We start from the raw sequence: 21,572 nt of genomic DNA on the forward strand, positions 1-21,572 counted from the left end.
GTGTATTCAATTGTACAAGAGATAATTGACTGATGTATCTTGAGCGAATTGATCAGTATTTTAAAGCAGCTGAAATACCTGATATAAAGTGAGTGCATTGGGTGAAAAAGCTTACAGTTTGCGAAGAAGGGTCTGGACCTGAGACAATGTCAATTTGTTCATTTTCATGGATGCTGCTGGACTTGCTGAGTTACCCCAGCATGGTTTGTGTTTTGCTACAGTTTGCATAGAAGTTTAAGACCATTAGACATAGGATCAGAATTAGGCTATTTGGCCCATCGAGTCTGCTTTGCCATTCAGTCGTGGCTGATCCTTTCTTCCCCTCCTCAACCCTATTCCACAGCCTTCTCCATATAACCTTTGATGCCATGTCCAATCAAGAGCCTATCAATCTCTACCTTAGTTACACCCAATGACCTGGTCTCCATGGCTGCCTATGGTAACAAATTCCACAAATTCACCACCCTCTGGCTAAAGAAATTTCTCTGCATCTGTGATTTAAGTGGATGCCCCTCTACCCTGAGTCTGTGCCCTCTTGGCCTAGACTTCCCCACCATGGGAAACATCCTTTCCACATCTACTCTGTCTGGGCCTTTCAATATTTGAAAGGTTTCAATGAGATCCCCTCCCCCCTCATCCTTCCAAATTTCCATGAGTACAAACCCTGAGCCATCAAACATTCCTCGAATGATAACCCGTTTATTCCCAGAATCATCCTTGTGAACCGCCTCTGGACCCTCTCCAATGCCACCACATCTTTTCTTAGATGAGGAGCCCAAAGCTGTTCACAATACTCAAGGTGAAGCCACACCATCACATCCCTGTCCATGTATTCAAGAGCTCTTGAAATGAATGCTAACATTGCATTTTCCTTCCTCGCCACCAACTCTACCTGCAAGTTACCCTTTAAGATGTTCTGCACAAGGACTCCCAAGACACATTGCATCTCAGATTTTTGGATTTTCTCCCCATTTTCAAAATTGTCTGCACATTTATTTCTGCTACCAAAGTGCATGACCATGCATTTTCCAACATTGTATTTCATTTGCTACACTCTTGCCCATTCTCCCAATCTGTCTAAGTCCTTCTGCAGCCTACCTGTTTTCTCAACACTACCTGTCCCTCCATCAATCTTCATATCATCTGCAACCTTGGCAATAAAGCCATATTTTCCATCATCTAAATCATTGATATACAGCAGAAGAAGAAGCAGTCCTAACGTTGATCCTGTGGAACACCACTAGTCACTGGCAGCCAGCCAGACAAGGATCCTTTTATTCCCACTCTGTCTTCTACCAATCAGTCAATGCACTAACCATGTTAGTAACTTCCCTTTAATACCATGGACTCTTAACTTGGTAAGCAGCCTCACATGTGGCACCTTGTCAAAGGCCTTCTGAAAGTCCAAATATACAACATCCACTGCATCCCTGTTATTTATCCTTCTCAAAGAATTCAAACAGGTTCATCAGGCAAGATTTTCCCGTAAGAAAACCATGCTGACTTTGTCTTTTCGTGTCCTGTATCACCAAGTACTCCATAACTTCATACTTAACAATTGACTCCAACATCTTCCCAACCATTGAGGTCAGGCTAACTGGCCTGCCATTTCCTTCTGGCTAACTTCATCCTTTCTTAAAGAGTGGAGTGACATTTACTATTTTCCAGTCCTTTGGCAGCATACCAAAGTCCCATGATTTTTGAAAAATCATTGTTAATGCCTCCTCAATCTTTAATGCGATCTCTTTCAGAACCCTAGGACGCAGTTCATCTAGTCTATGTGATTTATATACCCTTAATTCTTTCAGCTTTTTGAACAGATTCTCTCTTGTAATAGTAACTGCACTCACTTATCTTTCTTCACACACTACAACATCTGGGGCATTGCTAGCGTCTTCCACAGTGAAACTAGATTGCATGCAGGCTGAAGGAATTCTTTCCAAGGTTGAGTGGAACCCATGGGCAATACCTGTGGTCCCAGAAACCAAGATCTGTCAGGATCTGTGGTGACATTAGGTCACCATCAGCCCAATACTGAAAGTAGATCAACACCTTCTGCCCAGGATGGAGGGTATCTTTGCACCCATACAAAATAATTAGGAGCTGGAACAGGAACATATCAGGGAAGAAATTGGCATGGTGAGTTCAGGACATGCTGAAGAAATAATCAATAAATCTTCATGAATGAGTTCAGGAATTTGAAGTCTATCTCTGATTTTAAATGGGTTTCAGGAGATTGGGTTAAGGCAGGTAAACAAAGTAGGGCAAATGATGCAGTGGGGCATGATTGTTATGTTTTGTAACTCTAAAACATAAAACTGATTGAAAGAAAAGGGAGCCCGAGTGATGCAAATAAACTTTGGCTTTACTTTAAGTGAAGTGTGCACATATAACGTGGTGGAGTAACGACGTATGCCATTCATGTACTTTTACATATAATCCATAATGAATTATTTAAACAAATGAATCAACAATATATTTGCAATATTACTCAAATATTACTGAAACATTAAATACACAACACTCCCCTCTCCTATTTAGCTACAAACTGCAATTCAATTGAAAATGCATCTCAACTATATACACTGCATAGAACATAATACAACTGCTATATTACATCCACAGCATAGTAAATGTTAAATGTCCCATTCAGGCCTAAAGATTTAATCACTGTGGAGGTTTTCTGACTCTTGTGGGATAATGCCTTTCCTGACAAGCAGAATTAGTCTGTTTGGCAGGTGAGAATTGTGAAACAATTTCACATTCTGGGATCTCCTCCGTGGTGGTTTTAGGAGTTGACTCTGGGACTACAGTCAAGTCAAGTCAACTTATATTGTCATTTTGACCATAACTGCTGATACAGTGCATAGTAAAAATGAGACAACGTTTTTCAGGATCATGGTGTTACATGACACAGTACAAAAAACTAGACTGAACTACGTAATAATAAAAAAAACAACACAGAGAAAGCTACACTACACTACAAACCTACACTGGACTGCATAAAGTGCACAAAAACAATGCAGGCATTACAATAAATAATAAACAGGACAGTAGGGCAAGGTGTCAGTCCAGGCTTCGGGTATTGAAGAGTCTGATAGCTTGGGGGAAGAAACTGTTACATAGTCTGGTCCTGAGAGCCCAAATGCTTCGGAGCCTTTTCCTGGACGGCAGGAGGGAGAAGAGAAGAGCTCTGGGCACCTTTCTTGTCTAACAATTGAATCTGCTCCCCTCAACTGATGGATGTGTTGTCTCCAGGTGACATCAGACACAAACTCCACTGTGTAGGAGAGTGGTCCAGTTCTGTCTCTAATCTTTCCAAGTGCCCATTTTGATCACCTCTGTAGTCCCTCGCCAGGACTGCTTGTCCAGGGATGAAACATTGAAACCCCTTGTTTGAGAATCTCTCAATTTTTCTCATCTGCTTGTTCTGTGTATTCCTTTTGAGCTTGCATTTGAACAGATCAAAGTGTGAGCGCAAGGGACAACCCAGGAACAGCAGAGCTGGTGAGTTGTTGGTTGTGGAGTGTGCTGCATGCAATATGCAAGGAGGAAGTTGATGAACTTCTGATTTAGTGCCAGCAAAGTGTGTTCTGCTGAACTTGTTCATAATGCATTCTTTAGATTTTGGACAAGCCTTTCTGCCAAACCATTTGTAACTGTTTGGTACAGTGCAGATGTAATATGTCTTAATTCCATTTATTTTCAGGAATAACTGAAAATGCGATGTCTGCAGAACACACAACACTGACACTGAATCAGATGTTGGGGGTTAAGACATTGTACAGGTGGCAACTTGCAGGAGCATCTGAATTTAGTGTATTTCTTGAAATTACTCTCTTTAGGTTGGCAAAATTTCATCTTTGTGTCAGTCCTTTTAAATGAGGGTGAGATTATGATGTAGTGGACAATAATCTGTCTGCCACCATTGAGTTGGCACCAAATCAGTGAATAAAATGGCGTTTTTTTAAAAAAATGCCAAGGACAGATGATCTCAAATTCCTATCAGTTTCTCACTCCCCACTGTTTAAATGTCTTGGAGCTCATAGATATTGGAGTCAGTGACTGGGGAATCAATGTAGCAACGTGTACTATCCTTTCATAAACTGGTCTTCTTGTTGAAAACCATATATAGCATTTGGAACAGCTTGGAACATTTTGCAGACTGCTTTACCATGGCACACAATAGTACCATGGAAACATTTGACAAAGCAACAGAATATGAAAACATCCATTGCAGAGTTTTGTAACCAACTTTGAATAATTGCTTCCAGAATTCAGCTTTGGACTAGGCCAGCGGTTAGTAGTTTGCCATTCATTTTGAGTGACTGTCCAGAGTCGGCATCAACAGAATAACATGAGACTTGATCATTTTTTGAGGCAGTTGCTGGCTTCCATTGAAACTCCTCCACATGATGAGTTTTATCATGCAGCTCAGATATGTATCTTTGTACATGTGCTTTACTTGTATATTTATTAAACTGATTAACAAGCACCAGGAGACCTGTTTACTGATTATGCTAAAAACCTTGAGAACTATTCAAAACTAAGAATGTTTTTGATGATTAGCCAAATACATAATCTTTCCTTGTTGATGTCGGAGAAAAGTTTGTTACATTGAAGAAGCTGACAGATGCTCAATATTAATTCCATTCTAGTTTAAAAATAAACAATACTTTGAATCTTCTCAACACCAGATTTCACATAATAAAATGTTTATTGATGAGAAAACACTGTTCCAAATGATGTAAATGATGTGGTGTTGACATTGTACGTCTGTCAACATCTATTAGTGGCTGTACATGCTGCCATATAAATAGCAAGCTGCCAAAACACAAGAATGTGAGAAACAAAAGCAGGAACAAGCCATTCAGCCCCTTGTAACTGCTGTGCCATTCAATGTGTTAATATTCAGTCTTTGGCAATGCTTTTCTGCACAAAGTCTGTATCTTTTCTATCCAGCAATATCTCAGGATCTATCAATCTCCCTGCCTTGAATATACTCGGCAACTGAGCCTGCATGATCCCCTTAGGTAGAGAACTCTAAAATTTCACTCCTCACTAAATAAGGCTAGTCCCTTATTTTGAGACAGTGGACCCCGGGGAAACATTGGTTTAAACTTACCTTGTCAAACTCTGTAATTAATTTTGTATGTTTCAAAGATCTAATTCTTTTAAACTAAAGAGTATATTCCACAGTTTATTTGTTCTCTTTGAGGGTAATATTTTCATTCCAGGAATCAGTGAAGGTGGACTTTTTTGTAGTTCTAATTATGTTCTTTCTTGTAAAAATTGTGTACAATTTATGTCTAATTTGGTTTTCTTGTGAATGTTGTGGATCCATTTTATTCAGATGTCATCTTACCTGGGCCCTTATAATTGCAGGAGGTTGTTATTATACCCATACACATCCTATTGCAATGAAAGCCAGCATACAGTCTGTCCTAATAGTTGCTGCACCTACGTGTTTGCATTGAGATTCATAAACAAGGATGCCCAGGTCCCCCTGAATACTGACATCTTTTAATCTAAAAATGTACTTCATATTTCTATCATTGTTTCACAAAAGTGGCTGACTTCATATTTTTTCTCATTATATTCCATCTGTCATCTTGTCACACATTCAATTAAACTATCTCTACATCATCAAAATCCACAGTGTCACCCAACTTTGTATAATCATCAAATTTGGATATATTACAATTGCCCTTTCATCTCTCAGAGTGACATAAACCATGAAAAGGGCTTCAGTGTAGACATCTCTGGCAATCTACAAGTCACATCATCTCGGCCTAAATGCCTTGTTTACTGATAAATTTTGCTTGCTGCCTGTGGACCAATTTTCAGTCCATACATATATATCACTCCTAATCCCTGTGGTCTAATTGTGTTCAATATCTCTTGTGTGATACTTTATCTGTGACCTTGGAAGACTAGATCCACCATACCTACTGATTTCCTTGATAAATTCTGCTAGATCGAATGTCAAAAAAACCCAGAATTGTAAAATGTGATTTTTTTATTATTTCACATTGACCATGATCAATTCTATTATCTTGCTCAAGTACCCTGTTGTAATGTCTATTTTAATAAAGGATTCTAACATGATTCCTCCTATTTATGTCAGATGCATAGTTGCTTATTTTCTCTACTCCTATTTAAATAGAGCGCTTACATTTGCTACATTCCAATCTATGGGAAGCATTCCAAAATGATGGACCTTTGCTAGATGGCAACCAGTTACTGCCAACTTCAGAACCCGAGAATGAATGTATTTGTGTCCTGAGGATTTATTGTATTTCAGTCCCATTAATTTCTGCAAATTATTTTTAGAAATGCTAATTTGTGGTCAGCCATTATTTCCTCAGATTTGATCTCTTTTATTTCACCAATAGTTTTTTAAATATCATCTTCTGTGACGACAGGTTCAAAATATTTATTAAACTTATTTGTAATTTCTTCGTTTTCCAGTATAATTTCTCCTGTTTCAGTTCCATGTCACCATTTACTTATTGTTTTCTGTTGAAAACTTACAGTCTCAATGATTCTTGTATTATTCTGGTATTCTGTTTTTTGTTGTTAACATCTTGGTCCTCTGCTAAATTCTGACATTTTCCTAGTCCTCAGGTTTACCTTTTTATTACACATTATGCATTTTCCTTTGATCTAAAATCATTTTGCCAAGGCTGGACCACTTTTCCTGTGGGATTTTTGTTTCTTAAATTAATTTATATTCATTATAAACTATTTATTAATAATATAAGTGTTTGCCATTGCATGTTTACTGTCATACATTTTTTTCACTAATTTTTATTGCAACACCAACAAATTACATTCAATACAACCAGTTGCCGATTACATTTTGACTGTTTAACCCAGCCAGCCCCCAACCCTCATCCCCACCCCCTTCTCCACCCCTCTCTCTCCCTCCCACCCCTCTCCCCTCCACCAACCAACTGAATAGTAGTATATACACAGACAGAGCATTCCTATTTTAACAGAAGATCTTTTAAGTTAGATATCAAATTTGTCCACATTAAGATTGTGTTTGGTTGTGCATCATTTACTCTTACTGATGATAATTCCAGGTAAAAAATGTCCAAAAAAGCTCCGAAGCCAGTGAGTATATGGAATATCATGGGGAGGTTTCCAACGCTGGACTACAATCTTCTTAGCTGCAGTCAGGCCTGCCAGCCAGATTTTGCGTATTTTTTCTGTAAGGGAAAGGTGGGAGTCATCATTTAGATGATGTACAGTGGGGTCCATTGGTAATTGTACCCCCGTTACTTCTGTAAGAGTACTGATAACCTTTCCCCATAAACCAAAAACCTCTAGACATTCCCATACAACATGTATAAAAGAGCCAACGGTTCCGTGGGGGCAAAATGGGCAATATGGGTCAGGAACCAGTCCCATTTGATGTCTAATTCTTGGTGTTAGATATGTTCAATGACAAAATTTCAAGTGTATATACAGATGAATTGGGTTTTTCGAAGCACTGGCAGCATTATCCCAAATCGCATCCCAGTCTAAGTCTTGTCCCAATTCAGATAGAACATAGACCAGTACAACACATTACAGGCCCTTCGGCCCACAATGTTGTGCTGACCCTCAAACCCTGCCTCCCATATAACTCTCCACTTTAAATTCCACCATATACCTGTCTAGTAGTCTCTTAAACTTCACTAGTGTATCTGCCTCCACCGATTCAGGCAGTGCATTCCACGCACCAACCACTCTCTGAGTGAAAAACCTTCCTCTAATATCCCCCTTGAACTTCCCTTAAAGCCATGTCCTCTTGTACTGAGCAGTGGTGCCCTGGGGAAGAGGCGCTGGCTGTCCACTCTGTCTATTCCTCTTAATATCTTGTACACCTCTATCATGTCTCCTCTCATCCTTCTTCTCTCCAAAGAGTAAAGCCCTAGCTCCCTTAATCTCTGATCATAATCCATACTCTCTAAACCAGGCAGCATTCTGGTAAATCTCCTCTGTACCCTTTCCAATGCTTCCACATCCTTCCTATAGTGAGGCGACCAGAACTGGACACAGTACTCCAAGTGTGGCCTAACTAGAGTTTTATAGAGCTGCATCATTACATCGCGTCTCTTAAACTCTATCCCTCAACTTATGAAAGCTAACACCCGATAAGCTTTCTTAACTACCCTATCTACCTGTGAGGCAACTTTCAGGGATCTGTGGACATGTACCCCCAGATCCCTCTGCTCCTCCACACTACCAAGTATCCTGCCATTTACTTTGTACTCTGCCTTGGAGTTTGTCCTTCCAAAGTGTACCACCTCACACTTCTCCGGGTTGAACTCCATCTGCCACTTCTCAGCCCACTTCTGCATCCTATCAATGTCTCTCTGCAATCTTCGACAATCCTCTACACTACCTACAACACCACCAACCTTTGTGTCGTCTGCAAACTTGCCAACCCACCCTTCTACCCCCACATCCAGGTCGTTAATAAAAATCACAAAAAGTAGAGGTCCCAGAACAGATCCTTGTGGGACACCACTAGTCACAACCCTCCAATCTGAATGTACTCCCTCCACCACGACCCTCTGCCTTCTGCAGGCAAGCCAATTCTGAATCCATCTTGCCAAACTCCCCTGGATCCCATGCCTTCTGACTTTCTGAATAAGCCTACTGTGTGAAACCTTGTCAAATGCCTTACTAAAATCCATGTAGATCACATCCAGTGCACTACCCTCATCTATATGCCTGGTCACCTCCTCAAAGAACTCTATCAGGCTTGTTAGGCACGATCTGCCCTTCACAAAGCCATGCTGACTGTCCCTGATCAGACTATGATTCTCTAAATGCCCATAGATCCTATCTCTAAGAATCTTTTCCAACAGCTTTCCCACCACAGACGTAAGGCTCACTGGTCTATAATTACCTGGACTATCCCTATTACCTTTTTTGAACAAGGGGACAACATTCGCTTCCCCCCAATCCTCCGGTACCATTCCCGTGGACAACGAAGACATAAAGATCCTATCCAGACGTTCAGCAATCTCTTCCCTTGCCTCGTGGAGCAGCCTGGGGAATAGTCCGTCAGGCCCCGGGGACTAATCCGTCCTAATGTATTTTAACAACTCCAACTCCTCCTCTCCCTTAATATCAACATGCTCCAGAACATCGACCTCACTCATATTGTCCTCACCGTCATCAAGTTCCCTCTCAGTTGTGAATACCGAAGAGAAGTATTCATTGAGGACCTCGCTCACTTCCACTGCCTCCAGGCACATCTTCCCACTTTTATCTCTAATTGGTCCTACCTTCACTCCTGTCATCCCTTTGTTCTTCACATAATTGAAGAATGCCTTGGGGTTTTCCTTTACCCTACTCGCCAAGGCCTTCTCATGCCCCCTTCTTGCTCTTCTCAGCCCCTTCTTAAGCTCCTTTCTTGCTACCCTATATTCCTCAATAGACCCTTCTGATCCTTGCTTCCTAAACTTCATGTATGCTGCCTTCTTCCACCTGACTAGATTTTCCACTTCACTTGTCACCCGTGGTTCCTTCACCCTACCATTCTTTATCTTTCTCACCGGGACAAATTTATCCTTAACATCCTGCAAGATATCCCTAAACATCGACCACATGTCCATAGTACATTTCCCTGCAAAAACATCATCCCAATTTACACCCGCAAGTTCTAGCCTTATAGCCTCATAATTTGCCCTTCCCCAATTAAAAATTTTCCTGTCCTCTCTGATTCTATCCTTTTCCATGATAATGCTAAAGGTCAGGGAGCGGTGATCACTGTCCCCCAGATGCTCACCCACTGACAGATCTGTGACCTGACCCGGTTCGTTAACTAATACTGGATCTAGTATGGCATTCCCCCTAGATATGTCCCTATCCCAGACTTTCATTCCTGATGTGGGTATATATTTCTGGGAGTTTAACTTATCATAGATATATGACGCTATCTGTCTTGGAGCACTCTGTATCCAACTTAAAATGGGATGGTCCTTTAACTCTGACCTCCAGGGAACCCCGTAGGCTTTACAAGCTGATCTTAACTGTCATACATTTTTATCTATCACATCCAATTTATACCTTAAACCTTGCTTTACTCAGATTTAAGACCTTGCTTTTAGATTGAATCAAATCACTTTGAGGCATTGAATAAAATTATATTATGGATTTGTGAATTATTCTCTCCTCCCTATGTTTTATTGCTGAGTTTCATTCTCTAACTCTCTCTTATCAGATTATATGTCTGCAATAGTTGTCCATGGGGGGATTGATGAGGACAGCCATTTCAACCACCACAGAAAGGAAGCCCTCCACTTAAATAGTGTCTTTTCTTTTGGGATATCCAACAGCTTTTCTAGTTAAAAGCTTACGTTGAAATGTTGTCACAATATTTCCATTTTGAAGAAGGCCACCCATTTGTGCCCATCAAAATCCCTCAAAGAGACTTACAGTAACAACGGACAACCTGTTTCTGTAATGTTGAGTGAAGTGAAAAAATGTTGGTCAGGGCAACTTGAAGAAATTTCCAGCTCTGAAAAATAGGTATCAATCAATAGGTACCGTTCCTTGATTCATGTGTAGCTAGTTACCCATGAACCAAGAATAAATTGTTATAATTTCTGATTTTAGTGCTCACTGTAGATAGAATCATACCAAGAGGCATACTCAATTTGTAATTGAGTGAAGAAACATACTCAATTTATAAGAACACAAACACAATTTACAACACAACAGCAAAATATGTATTTGAAATAAACACAAAATTTAAATAAAAAATATAGCGATCTCTTGAATATTCAATCACTGGTAATATAAATTCCTATATGCATTTGAGCAATGTATAACAGTTGGGTAGAAGCAGTTCTTGAGGCTGTTACTGGTTTGCTTTAGGTTTTTGTTTCTTCTGCTAGATGGTAGAGGAGAGGACAGAGAACATCTGGAGTATATGGGGACTCTGATCATGGTGGCTACATTACTGAGGCAGAAAGAAGAGTAGACAGAGTCCATGGAGGGAAGCTGGTTTCCGTGATGTGCTGAGCTGTGTCCATGGCCATTTGTAGCTTTGTTTGGTCACGGGCAGGGCAGTTGGCGTTCTAAGCCATGATACATCTGGATAAGATGCTTTCTACAGTGCATCAATAAATCAATAAATATTGGTGAAGATCAAAGAAAGCATGCCAAATTTCTTTAGCCTCCCTCCCCCCCCCCCCCCCCCCCAGGAAGTAGAGGTGCTGTTAAGCTTTGTGGCATTTATGTGGTTGGACCAGGACAGGCTATTACTGATGTTTATTCCTAGAAACTCTCAACCTTGGCACCATTGATGTAAACAGGAGCATATGAACCAGTAACCCCCTTCCTGAAGTCAATGATCATTTAAAATTATTACTTCATTGTTGCTTACATTTTCTTTTATTAAGATTTTATAATATTTGAAATGTTATCTCCCATTTCAGAGAGATTACCTGTAATTGTATTTTGTCATTGCAATTATTCATGGAATATGTAACTTGCAATCTAACATTCAAAAATGAATGATGCTAACATATAGTATGAACTGAAGTGTGTAAAATTTCAATAGTAGTCAGCCACAATGTTCTTTTCATGATAGCAAAGATAAATCATTTATTTTGTTGTCTGAAACTAATTTTAGATTATATTGTGCAGAATATGAATTAATTATTTAGAAAGAAGCACAAACATTTTTAACAATTTCACTCTTGTAATTTCACTATATTGTTTCAAATTGACAAGTAAAGAGGTGGGTTTTACTTAGTATTCATTGGAAAATATCTGCTTAGTGTAAAAGCAAATGAAGCATGTAGATGTAACTTCCTGTTCATTGGATGTTGAAGTAAATTATTTTAACCTCTGACAGATTCTAGCATCTCCAAGAATGGAATCTTCCATGTAGCTGCAAAAACAATACTCACAAAAGAACATTTATGCTTTGAAGAATGTCCAAAGAAGAGTTACAGGGATAAGCCCAGGTCCTTTGGCTCAAGTTACTAAAAGCAGCACAGAACCAGTTATTGTTATAGGATAAAAGAACTTGTATATAATAAATTGATAAGGAAACTAGGATATCTAACGTGAATACTAAGCATGGAGCAAGAATGTACAATAACATATTCATCATATTGAAATGAAAAATGCTGTAATTTCCCTCATGAAATAAAATGTGGAGAGAATGTCTGTGTAAAAAGCAGCTGTTGCAGTCTGAATTCAGAAGAGAAGTATAATTATTTGGTTAAGTGTGGGACTAAAGATATAATGTTAAATATACACAAAGATGCTTAAGCACTTAATAGGCACAGCAGTCCATGAGCTTTAGCAACAGGAAACAATGTCTGTGGAAAGCGGCGAATAAGAATTAAATAATGAAGATTAGCAGCTGAATATAAGACGGTAAGACATAGGACCTGTGAAATAGGCAATTTGACTCAAGTCTGTTCCACCATTTCATCTTGGCTGATTTATTATCCCTGTCAACCCCATTCTGCTGCCTCCTTCTCCCCATAACCTTTGATGCCCTTACTAATCAAGAACTTATCAACTTATATACCCAATGAATTGGCCTCCACAGTCATCTGTGGCAATGATTCAGCACCCTCTGGCTAAAGAAATTCCATCGTCTCTGTTCTAAAGGGACATCCTTCTATTCTGAGGCTCTGCCCTCTGGTCCTAAACTCACCTACTATAGGAAACGTGAGAGTATATGTACCTTGAAGTCAAGGTTCATTCCAGAAAGAAGAAAGATTTAAGGAGATTTTCATGAGGAAATGAAATAACAGTCCTTTATGAAGTGATCCATACCTGATCTGTGGGATAAATAGATAATCAGTGAGTTGATCAGGTTTTAAATGCTGAAGTATAAAATATATACAACTCAAAGGAACAATAAATGCAGAGGAGCTCTGCTTTCTTTGCTGAATGACCAGATTTCAAGTATAGCTAATATGACCTTGGAGCTGGCACAATTACAGCTCTTGGCTTCATTTCTACATACTAGCATGTTTTGCCAATTTTGTCCCCTAGAAAGGTATAGATGACTGGAAGAAGGGTTTGCATTTTTTAAGTTCAGGAGCAGCAATCTTGATATCTATTTTTTTTGAAAACTGGAATTCCAAAATATTGTGGGAAATAATATCATTCACAAAAGACATTTTTTTAATGGTTCCTTGTTTATGAGAAGAAAGGCTAATGCAGATGCAGTTAATTAGTTTAGCTTTGGTTTGTGGTGGCTAAGAAAAATACAAGTTTAAACATAATCTGGGATGGAAAGGAACGTTGCCCCCATAGAGTTTATGAAATGTAGACCATCAGAATAACACTCGTGAAGATATTGAAAGGAAATCTGAGAATAACATCAGCTGTGGCTTGTAGCATGCATTTGTATGAAAAAAATCAGTTGCTTTTCCAAAATAATGCAATAATACTATATTATTTTTCATCTTCCTACTGGGACAGGATGGTAAAATTGAAGATTGTAGAAGCACTACACAAACAGCTAGAAATGATTCAACTCATGCTATTTTTAATGTCAAATATCACCAGAATTTAATGGTAAGCTATGATATTTTGCTTCTTAAATGTGCAATTTCATTTGTTAAGAGAATTTTTTTTCAAATTTGCAGATGTGAATGAATGTGATGACAATAATGGTGGCTGTCAGCAAATCTGTGTTAATACCATGGGCAGCTATGAGTGTCAGTGTAAAGAGGGATTCTTTCTCAGTGATAACCAACATACCTGCATCCATCGCTCTAATGGTGAGTGTATATCTGCTATGGGGGTGGGGGGCTTACTATTGTCTGGGAAAGAAGAGGGAATGTGAATCAAAAGCTACCTCTGGGTTCACTGACTTAAGTTGTGCAAAAGACCATGCTAGTGAGGGCTGTATAGAAACTGGAGTTTACCTAAGAACATTATGTTGTTTTGCTGAATAAAAGGTTCATGTTATTTTATTTACTGAAAATACTGATCTTTGGATTTGTATTTTGCTCCTTGATGTAATAAATGTGGGTAACACAATCTTTAATCTTTGTATTACTAAATTGAAGTATGAATGATAACTCTAAAACAGAGGTAAATATTAACTCTAAAAGCTGTGGTATGAAATTAATACATTAAGTAATTTATCATTACATACCAATTGTTTACTTTTACAGCTTAGTTTCAAAACTGAGAGGTTAAGAAAATCAAAGTTATAGAGAAATAGTGTCCTAATATTGGTCACTCTTGACTTTCTTTTTAAAACTATAAATGACGGCACTCTGGAGAATCTCATGGATTGATATATTGGTGAAATGAAGAATATTTTGTTACATGTCTGTCGAACTGTGATTTATGTATTATCCTGATTCAGATTTCTTCGGAAGAGACAAGCTTTCCTTCCACTATGCATGTTTAAATACGAAAGTTGTTTGTTCAGGCTTTTCTACAGAACGCTTGCCTCCAAAGGCATATTTACGTGAAAGATGAGAGAATTTTCCAACTTAGTTTGGATGCATGTAAGAATATTTTAAAAGTGCATAGAAGTTTTCTTTTAATCAAATACCAGTATTACACTCTAATAGTCCTGCAGGCTTAAATTTGTCATCTCCTTTGTCATCCAGTATTTGGTTTGATTTATTGTTTGAGCTGATCACTGTGAACAGCAGAGATTGCTGTAACTAGTCTGGCAGTGTCCCTTCCAGCAATAGACATTTTTTGTTTTGCCTTGAGGTGCCATTGCTTATGATGACTGATTAGATGTGAAGGTTGTACTCCTATGCAAATGAAAATACAAGATCAATTCACAGGGTGTGTGAGAGGTCGGTTAGGACTCCATAAAATAATACATAAGCATTTATGTAGTTTAAAAAATTCTGTGTTCAAACATGTGGTTTAATTTGAAACTGTCGGTAATTTCTCTTGTCACTCCTGCAAGTTTCAGGACTCTAGCATGAAAGTGGAAGTTTGAATTCTTTATATTGTTGACCAAGCCCAGCTGGTGCTCTCCCAAATGTACTCTACAATTAGATTCTTTATAGTCCAATGGTGGGGTTTTCTTGGATTCCTGAATAATTTATTCCTAGATCTTGCGCCAGGTTGGGAATGGCACAGGATCAGTGAGCCCATTCATTTGAATTACACAGCTCTGATGGAGAAAGGTAAGAGAAAGGCACTATGTATTTTTAATAAAAACAGAAAATGCTTTAAGTACTCAGTAGGCCAGGCAACATCTATGGAGAGAGAAGCAGTTTTCGTGTTTTAGGTTGATAGCTATTCATCAGAGCTGGGTTCAAGTAGCAATGGCACAGTTTTAAAGTAGACAGAAAAGGAGAAATGGAGATGATAAAGGCAATGCTTGTGATATGGTGAAGCCAAAAGAAACTGAATGACACACAGCTGCTGATGCTGGCTGAGAGAGGGTATTGAAGGTTTGTTAATCTTCTGTTTCTCTTATGTTCTTATGGGTTATGGGGAAAAGGCAGGTAGGTGGAGATGAGTTCATGGTCAGATCAGCCATGATCTTATTGAATGGCAGAGCAGGCTCGACGGGCCAGATGGCCTACTCCTGCTCCTATTTCTTATGTTCTTAAATGGAATAAGGAGAGAGAGAATCAAAAAATGCTGGAATTGTGAGATACTGAACACTTGCTTATTTCTTTCTCGATTCTTTTCTTTCACCCATTGTCTAGTCCCTTCACATATACATCCATGTGGAATATTTCTTACTTCAGTCATACTTGGATCCCTTCCTTCACCTTTTCTTCTGCTCCATTGATGACTGTATTGATACTGCTCTCACTCAAATATTTCATTACCTTTACTTCCGATTTCAATGCTGCTTTCACTTCCACTAGTTCAATAATGACTATTTTTCCTCCTCAACTAAAATAGTTTCACCTTAGGGGATAGATTAATAACAAAAATCCATCGCAAGCATAAGGCTCCCAAAGCCATCTTGATCTTACGTACTCCCACCCTGGCAACAGTAAGGTAATCATTACATTCTCCCACTCTTTTTGTTTCTGATGTATCTATTCTGATGATAACACTTTACAACTCAGTGCTTCTGAGACACTTTCCTTAACAACACTGATTTAAGCACAGTCTTTTATTTTTTATGAAATACTTATTTTCATACCAATTTTCCTCCCACTAAAAGTGAAGACATGGTTGCCCTTGTTCTCACTTTGAATCTAGTGCACTCACATAGATCATTCTCGGTAATCAGTGTGAAGCTACCAAGGGTCATATTTGTTATTTCCTTACAGCTTTCTGAATACCATTTGGCTTCTTGGCTTGCTTTTTCACTCTTCAGTCTCCTTTGACCTTTCACTCCTTCTCAGCACTTTCCTGTGCAACTGCAACATACGCAATTCCTGCATTTCTACTTACTCACATTACACCGTTCAGGATCCCAAGTACAAGGACGTGAATGTTGCCACAGAATTTACAAAGGACTTACTGTGGTTCAATCAAAATCCTGAAATTTGACATACCTCAACAGAGTCCTCTTTAAAATTTAGATTCACATCAATTGTGTTTCCTTTATATTCACCATAATAAAGAAAAACAAATTATTGAAACAGGACACATTTTTCATCGATCTTTTGAATTATTCTCAATCAAATTGACTCTCTTATTGTGTTCCCCAATTTCATGATGGATTGAGTTGCTGAAGGGTAAAGTTTCAACAGACTAGTTCAACTGCAATGTCGTGTTTCTGAACAACCACAACTTATTCACTCTTATCAAAGTACTCTAAATACATTATCTATTAAGTCTTCATTTTGTTTTTGCTGTTTTGTGGATATGATACAAAATTCTCATCAATGTCTGTTCTATTGCCTCCCAGATATATCCAAACTCAATATGCCTGAAACTCCTACCAGAAGAAGCAAAAATTCACTTGAACTTTAGGGCCTATCATTCAATGCTCACATTGGGGGTAAAATAATGATCTGCTGACTGACTTGCAGCAGATATCCACTTGATTTGCCTGTCAATTTAATACTGCCTGCACTTTTAGGCTGGTCTATGTGTCTCTAGTTCTCCGACTGTTCTAATGAAGCATATCTTAAGGTCAAGAACAAAAGCTCATCTTTAGATAAGACACCTTGCAGCCCTCCGGAATCAAAAGTGAATTAAAGAACTTTATGTCATCACCCATTCCAGTTTGTATCAAAATGGACTTCTTCCATTTTCTCTCTCTGAACAACTGGGTATTTCTAGTTTTTACAGTGTTTTGTATCACACCATTTCAGCATTGAGTTTTCTGTCCCTATTCCACCAAGACAGATTCAGCTGCAATTAAGATGCTGTTGTCAGCAGCTTCTGTGTCAATCAGTTACGACACTATCACATATACTCCTTATGCACCTTTATAACAAAACATGTTTGACTTATAACTTCTAGTTGTGCAGAAAAGTAATTGACCTGCAACTTTGACTCTCCTTCTCTCCCCACAGATGCTTCCAGTTTTTGTTGTTTTCATTATTTTTTTCTTGGAGCTTGCCTTTCATGTTTTTATTTAGAGTTATTTGCTATGAGTATGAATTTTAAAATTGTTTATTTAACATAAATTTTACATGTTTTTCATTGTCAGGGGTGTTTAGAAAGGAATGTTGAAAACATGGTAGCTCTGACAGATGAAAATCTGGGCTGAGAGTTTGCCATTGGTCCATGGTTTTAAGAGGTATTTTGTGAGTGGGGCATGTTTTGTCTGATCCACATCACATGATTCGGTAAAATGAGGTTCTCACACCACACTGCACAACTCTGGAATAGTCCAGGTCAGCAAGATGGTCTTTATAGGCCTGAGCATGTTAAGTTAGGGGAAATGAGGAGTTAAGTGGTCTTCACTCAACAAATCTGGGCCATAGTCAATATTTCACTTTGTAGAAGATTCTATATTCCCATCTCTTCCAGTACAGATATGTGATGTTGCAGCTTGCGTTAGGTACAAACAAAACTTTGTTCCCAGCAGTGTTATTTGATACATGTTCCATTTGAAAGATTTCAGAAACCTTACTCTTTTCCAAGCTTAACTGTAGAAGGTTATGAGTTGCCAACAAATGAGGACTACAGTTGGCCAAGTCGAAGGATTTGAGAAAGCCCCAATGTTTTGAAGCCTGCTCTGCTCATTTGGCCCTATTTACAAATTGGTCAATAAAGTTTGATTTGTTTTACCTGAATGTATATTTGAAGAAAGTATAAAGAAAGGTTGGATTCAACTTGTACTGAAAATGGATTTCAATTTTACTATTTGCATGAAAACTTGTTAGCGTTGCATATTACGCTGTTTTCCTTGTGTACGACAAATAACTGTCACTAAACCTTGGTTGTATTTGCCACTGGAATCATCATCAAGACAAGGCAGGTGTAATCTCTTCAAGTTGGAGAACCATTTTCCTTGTCTGCCTCCCCTTTCATGACCCTCTCTTTGGTTTTTTGATCTAACTTTTACTGTACATACTTTAACTCTTTTTTTTACACCAGCACAGTGTTTTCATAATGTACCCTAATGGGTCAGCTAAGACAGAAATCTCATTGTGAAGGGAACCAAAAGTACAAGCCTGCATCCAAACCATGACCATTTCACTGGACCACCTTCAAAGAAATATTTCAATGTATTTCATTTTCATCATTAATTTCTGCAAACTTGAGGGGAAAGATGGAATCAGCTGCAGGCTGTCCTTTAAAATAGCGTGTTTATAATAAATTTGAAGAGTGATTCTCTTCATATAGAATATCTAGATTACAAGTTCCTCATTTTCAGTTGCTGTCATGTAGTCAGTAACTAGATTTTCTATGTATGTTAGCAGAGGGAAAACGTCTATGAAGAGAAGTAAATGCTTTCCATCCATAATATGCCAAGTTCTTTACGAGGTCTCTATTTGTAAACTGTGTATGGATATGGCTCTAGTTTTGACTCCATCATTTGTTTGCTTCAGCTGTTGTCCAATTGCAGACTGCTTTCCTGACAGATGAGTTACAAGCTGACAAATCTGTTTCTTAGAATTCTAAACAAGTTAAATACAGTAAATATATTCTGGAATTAGCATACAATAGAGCAAATGCCTTTGTTGAGAAATTTAGTCCAAAAAACAATCATATTGCTAACTGATTAACATCTCCAGGATATTGTAGTGAATCAGTTTAGTAAATAATGAAGCAGCTAATGTCACATTTCAGAAAGACAAACAAATTTCGAAATGGGCAGGTAAGTGTGGATGAAAATTCTATCAATGTAATACAGCACACAACACAATTTCCAAGTTATGCAAGCAAAATTTCCACTGTTAATATAGATGAAAACAATTTGAAATACAATTAATGGTCTAGAAATACTGTTAAGATTAAAATCATTTTTGCATTCATTATACAAGTTGTGTGAGCCAATGTTAAGTTGGTATCAACTGTGTTACACAGAACATTTTGCCAAATTGCATTTGTTAATTCTGTGCTTTTTCTAGTTGGAAAAATCCTCTGGTAATAAGGGTGATAAAGAGCATGTGGGATTTTGTTTTAATCCATGTTTACTTTTGGGATGAGTTCCCGGGTACAGTCACTAATGCAAGTGTCACTATAAGAACATAAGACCATAAGATATAGGAGCAGAATTAGACCATTTGGTCCATCGAGTCTGCTCTACCATTTCATCATGGCTGATCCATTTTCCTCTGTCAGCCTGTTAGCTAGATTATCTCAGCACGTGAAAGAAATTACCATCTGGCTAAATCTCTTTAGCTAAATCTGGCTAAATTAATTTGACTGCCCTAACACAGGTTACTGTGGGTGATGTTGCATACATGATTTTTTGAAAAGAAATGTATATAATAATATTGGCAGAATGAATATAAAATTAGCTAATGAATAGAAAACAGAGAACATCAATCAGTGGGATGGGGAATATGTTGTTCTTCAGTGCTTGGTACTTAGACCTCATTTTAATGTGTGTTAATGACCAGGACTGAGGCATATATGGCAAAATTTAAAGGTATTAAGATGTTGCAGATAATGAGGATGTCTTTAGCAAACCAGGAAAGCATAGAGAGAGAGTTAAAGTGTATATTTGAGTTGTATAAAACATTCTGTGCAGAGAAAACTGAAATGATGTCTTTTGGTCAAAAGAATCAGAAATTATAAAATGCTATAATTCTGAAGAGGCCCGGGAACAGAAGGAGTATTGATTTTTTTCTTTTGAAGATGTATGCCTCTTATAAACATGATTTTATAAACAGGTTATTAAAATGGAAAGTAACAAGCAAGTAATTGTGTTCACTCCTGAGCATTATTTTGTAGGAAGGATAACATGGCTTTGGGGAAAATGTAAAAGAGATAAAGATGAGTGACTTAAATTTAGAGGAAGTGAGGTTCCTCCTTCGAATATCAAAGTTTAGGATGGGACTTGATACAAATTGTCCATCAAAGACATATCCATTGTATTTCCTACTTCTGTGCTAGGGCACCCCTGATGTTCAGAAGCATTCTAAACTTTTCACAACTAATTTATTTACAATATTCTTTTAAAAGTTATATTAGTCTTAAAATTCTAGCAATTCACCTATCAGCCACTCAAATACCTCCTGTACTGTGGTGATATGTTTGTTAGATACATGATACGTTTTTAATATCCTTAATTTGAACTGGAATGAGAAAAAAAAATGCTTGGATGAAGAATTCACACCTCCAGTTGGTGCTTTGGTACCTGTGAAGCATGTCTGAATGCCCATGTGCATTTGACCTGAACTTGAGACCAAAATTATTTGGAAATGGGCTGAGATCCTCCATTGAGGCCTGCATCTGGAGTAATTCTAGTTTCTGCCCTGTGAAGTGGAGCATCTTTCAGAAGTTACTCTGATGGCGCAATATATTAGGCCCACAGACTAAATGACGGGGGAGTTAACGTACTGAGATCTGAGTCTGGTCATGCTGCTTGCTGCGTCTGTCAACATTGCAGAAATCATACAGAAGAATCTCGTGGCAGAGGAATGGGGAGAGCCCTAAGGGAATCTTGACTTACTCTTCCCAAAATTAACCTAAATGTTTTTCTGTTTTTTTCCAAAATAAATATACTTAAATGTGACTTCAACGATGAAAACTATAATTCATAATTATTCAGAAACTTGTTTTTAAAGAAAAAATGCATGTTGAATTGTTGAGTCTCCAAGTATGGATATCTGTTTACTGTTTCTCTTATTCCGGGTGACATTTCGTCACTAACTGAGCACCTCCAGAGCCTCACACACAAAATGCTGGTGGAACACAGCAGGCCAGGCAGCATCTATAGGGAGAAGCACTGTTGATGTTTCGGACCGAGACCCTTCATCAGGATTAACTGAAAGGAAAGATGGAGGGTCTCGGCCCAAAACGTGGACAGCGCTTCTCCCTATAGATGCTGCCTGGCCTGCTGTGTTCCACCAGCATTTTGTGTGTGTTGCTTGAATTTCCAGCATCTGCAGAGTTCCTCGTGTTGACCTCAAGAGCCTGGTTCTTAAAGGTGTTCATGGTTGACAGGGGTAGGGAGGATGCTATAGAAAGCCCTACTAACTTGATAAAAGAAGTTTTTGTGTAATACCTGCTTACGT

General features: G+C 38.3%; 1 protein-coding gene across 3 annotated transcripts in view; it reads left to right on the forward strand.

Annotated features, from left to right (window-relative positions):
- The window catches only part of scube1 (signal peptide, CUB domain, EGF-like 1), a 260,941-nt gene that overhangs the window by 67,294 nt on the left and 172,075 nt on the right, over positions 1-21,572 (forward strand). For 2 of the 3 annotated variants that reach the window (XM_073059144.1, XM_073059145.1), the window contains exon 4: positions 13,626-13,760. The exons of the other annotated variant lie outside the window; for it this stretch is intronic. In XM_073059144.1, the coding sequence (XP_072915245.1) occupies positions 13,626-13,760 (135 nt within the window). The remainder of the gene's footprint in view (positions 1-13,625; positions 13,761-21,572) is intronic. 3 annotated transcript variants of the gene reach the window in all.

This window comes from Hemitrygon akajei, chromosome 10 (assembly GCF_048418815.1).
Source record: "Hemitrygon akajei chromosome 10, sHemAka1.3, whole genome shotgun sequence".
Taxonomy (NCBI): Eukaryota; Metazoa; Chordata; class Chondrichthyes; order Myliobatiformes; family Dasyatidae; genus Hemitrygon; species Hemitrygon akajei.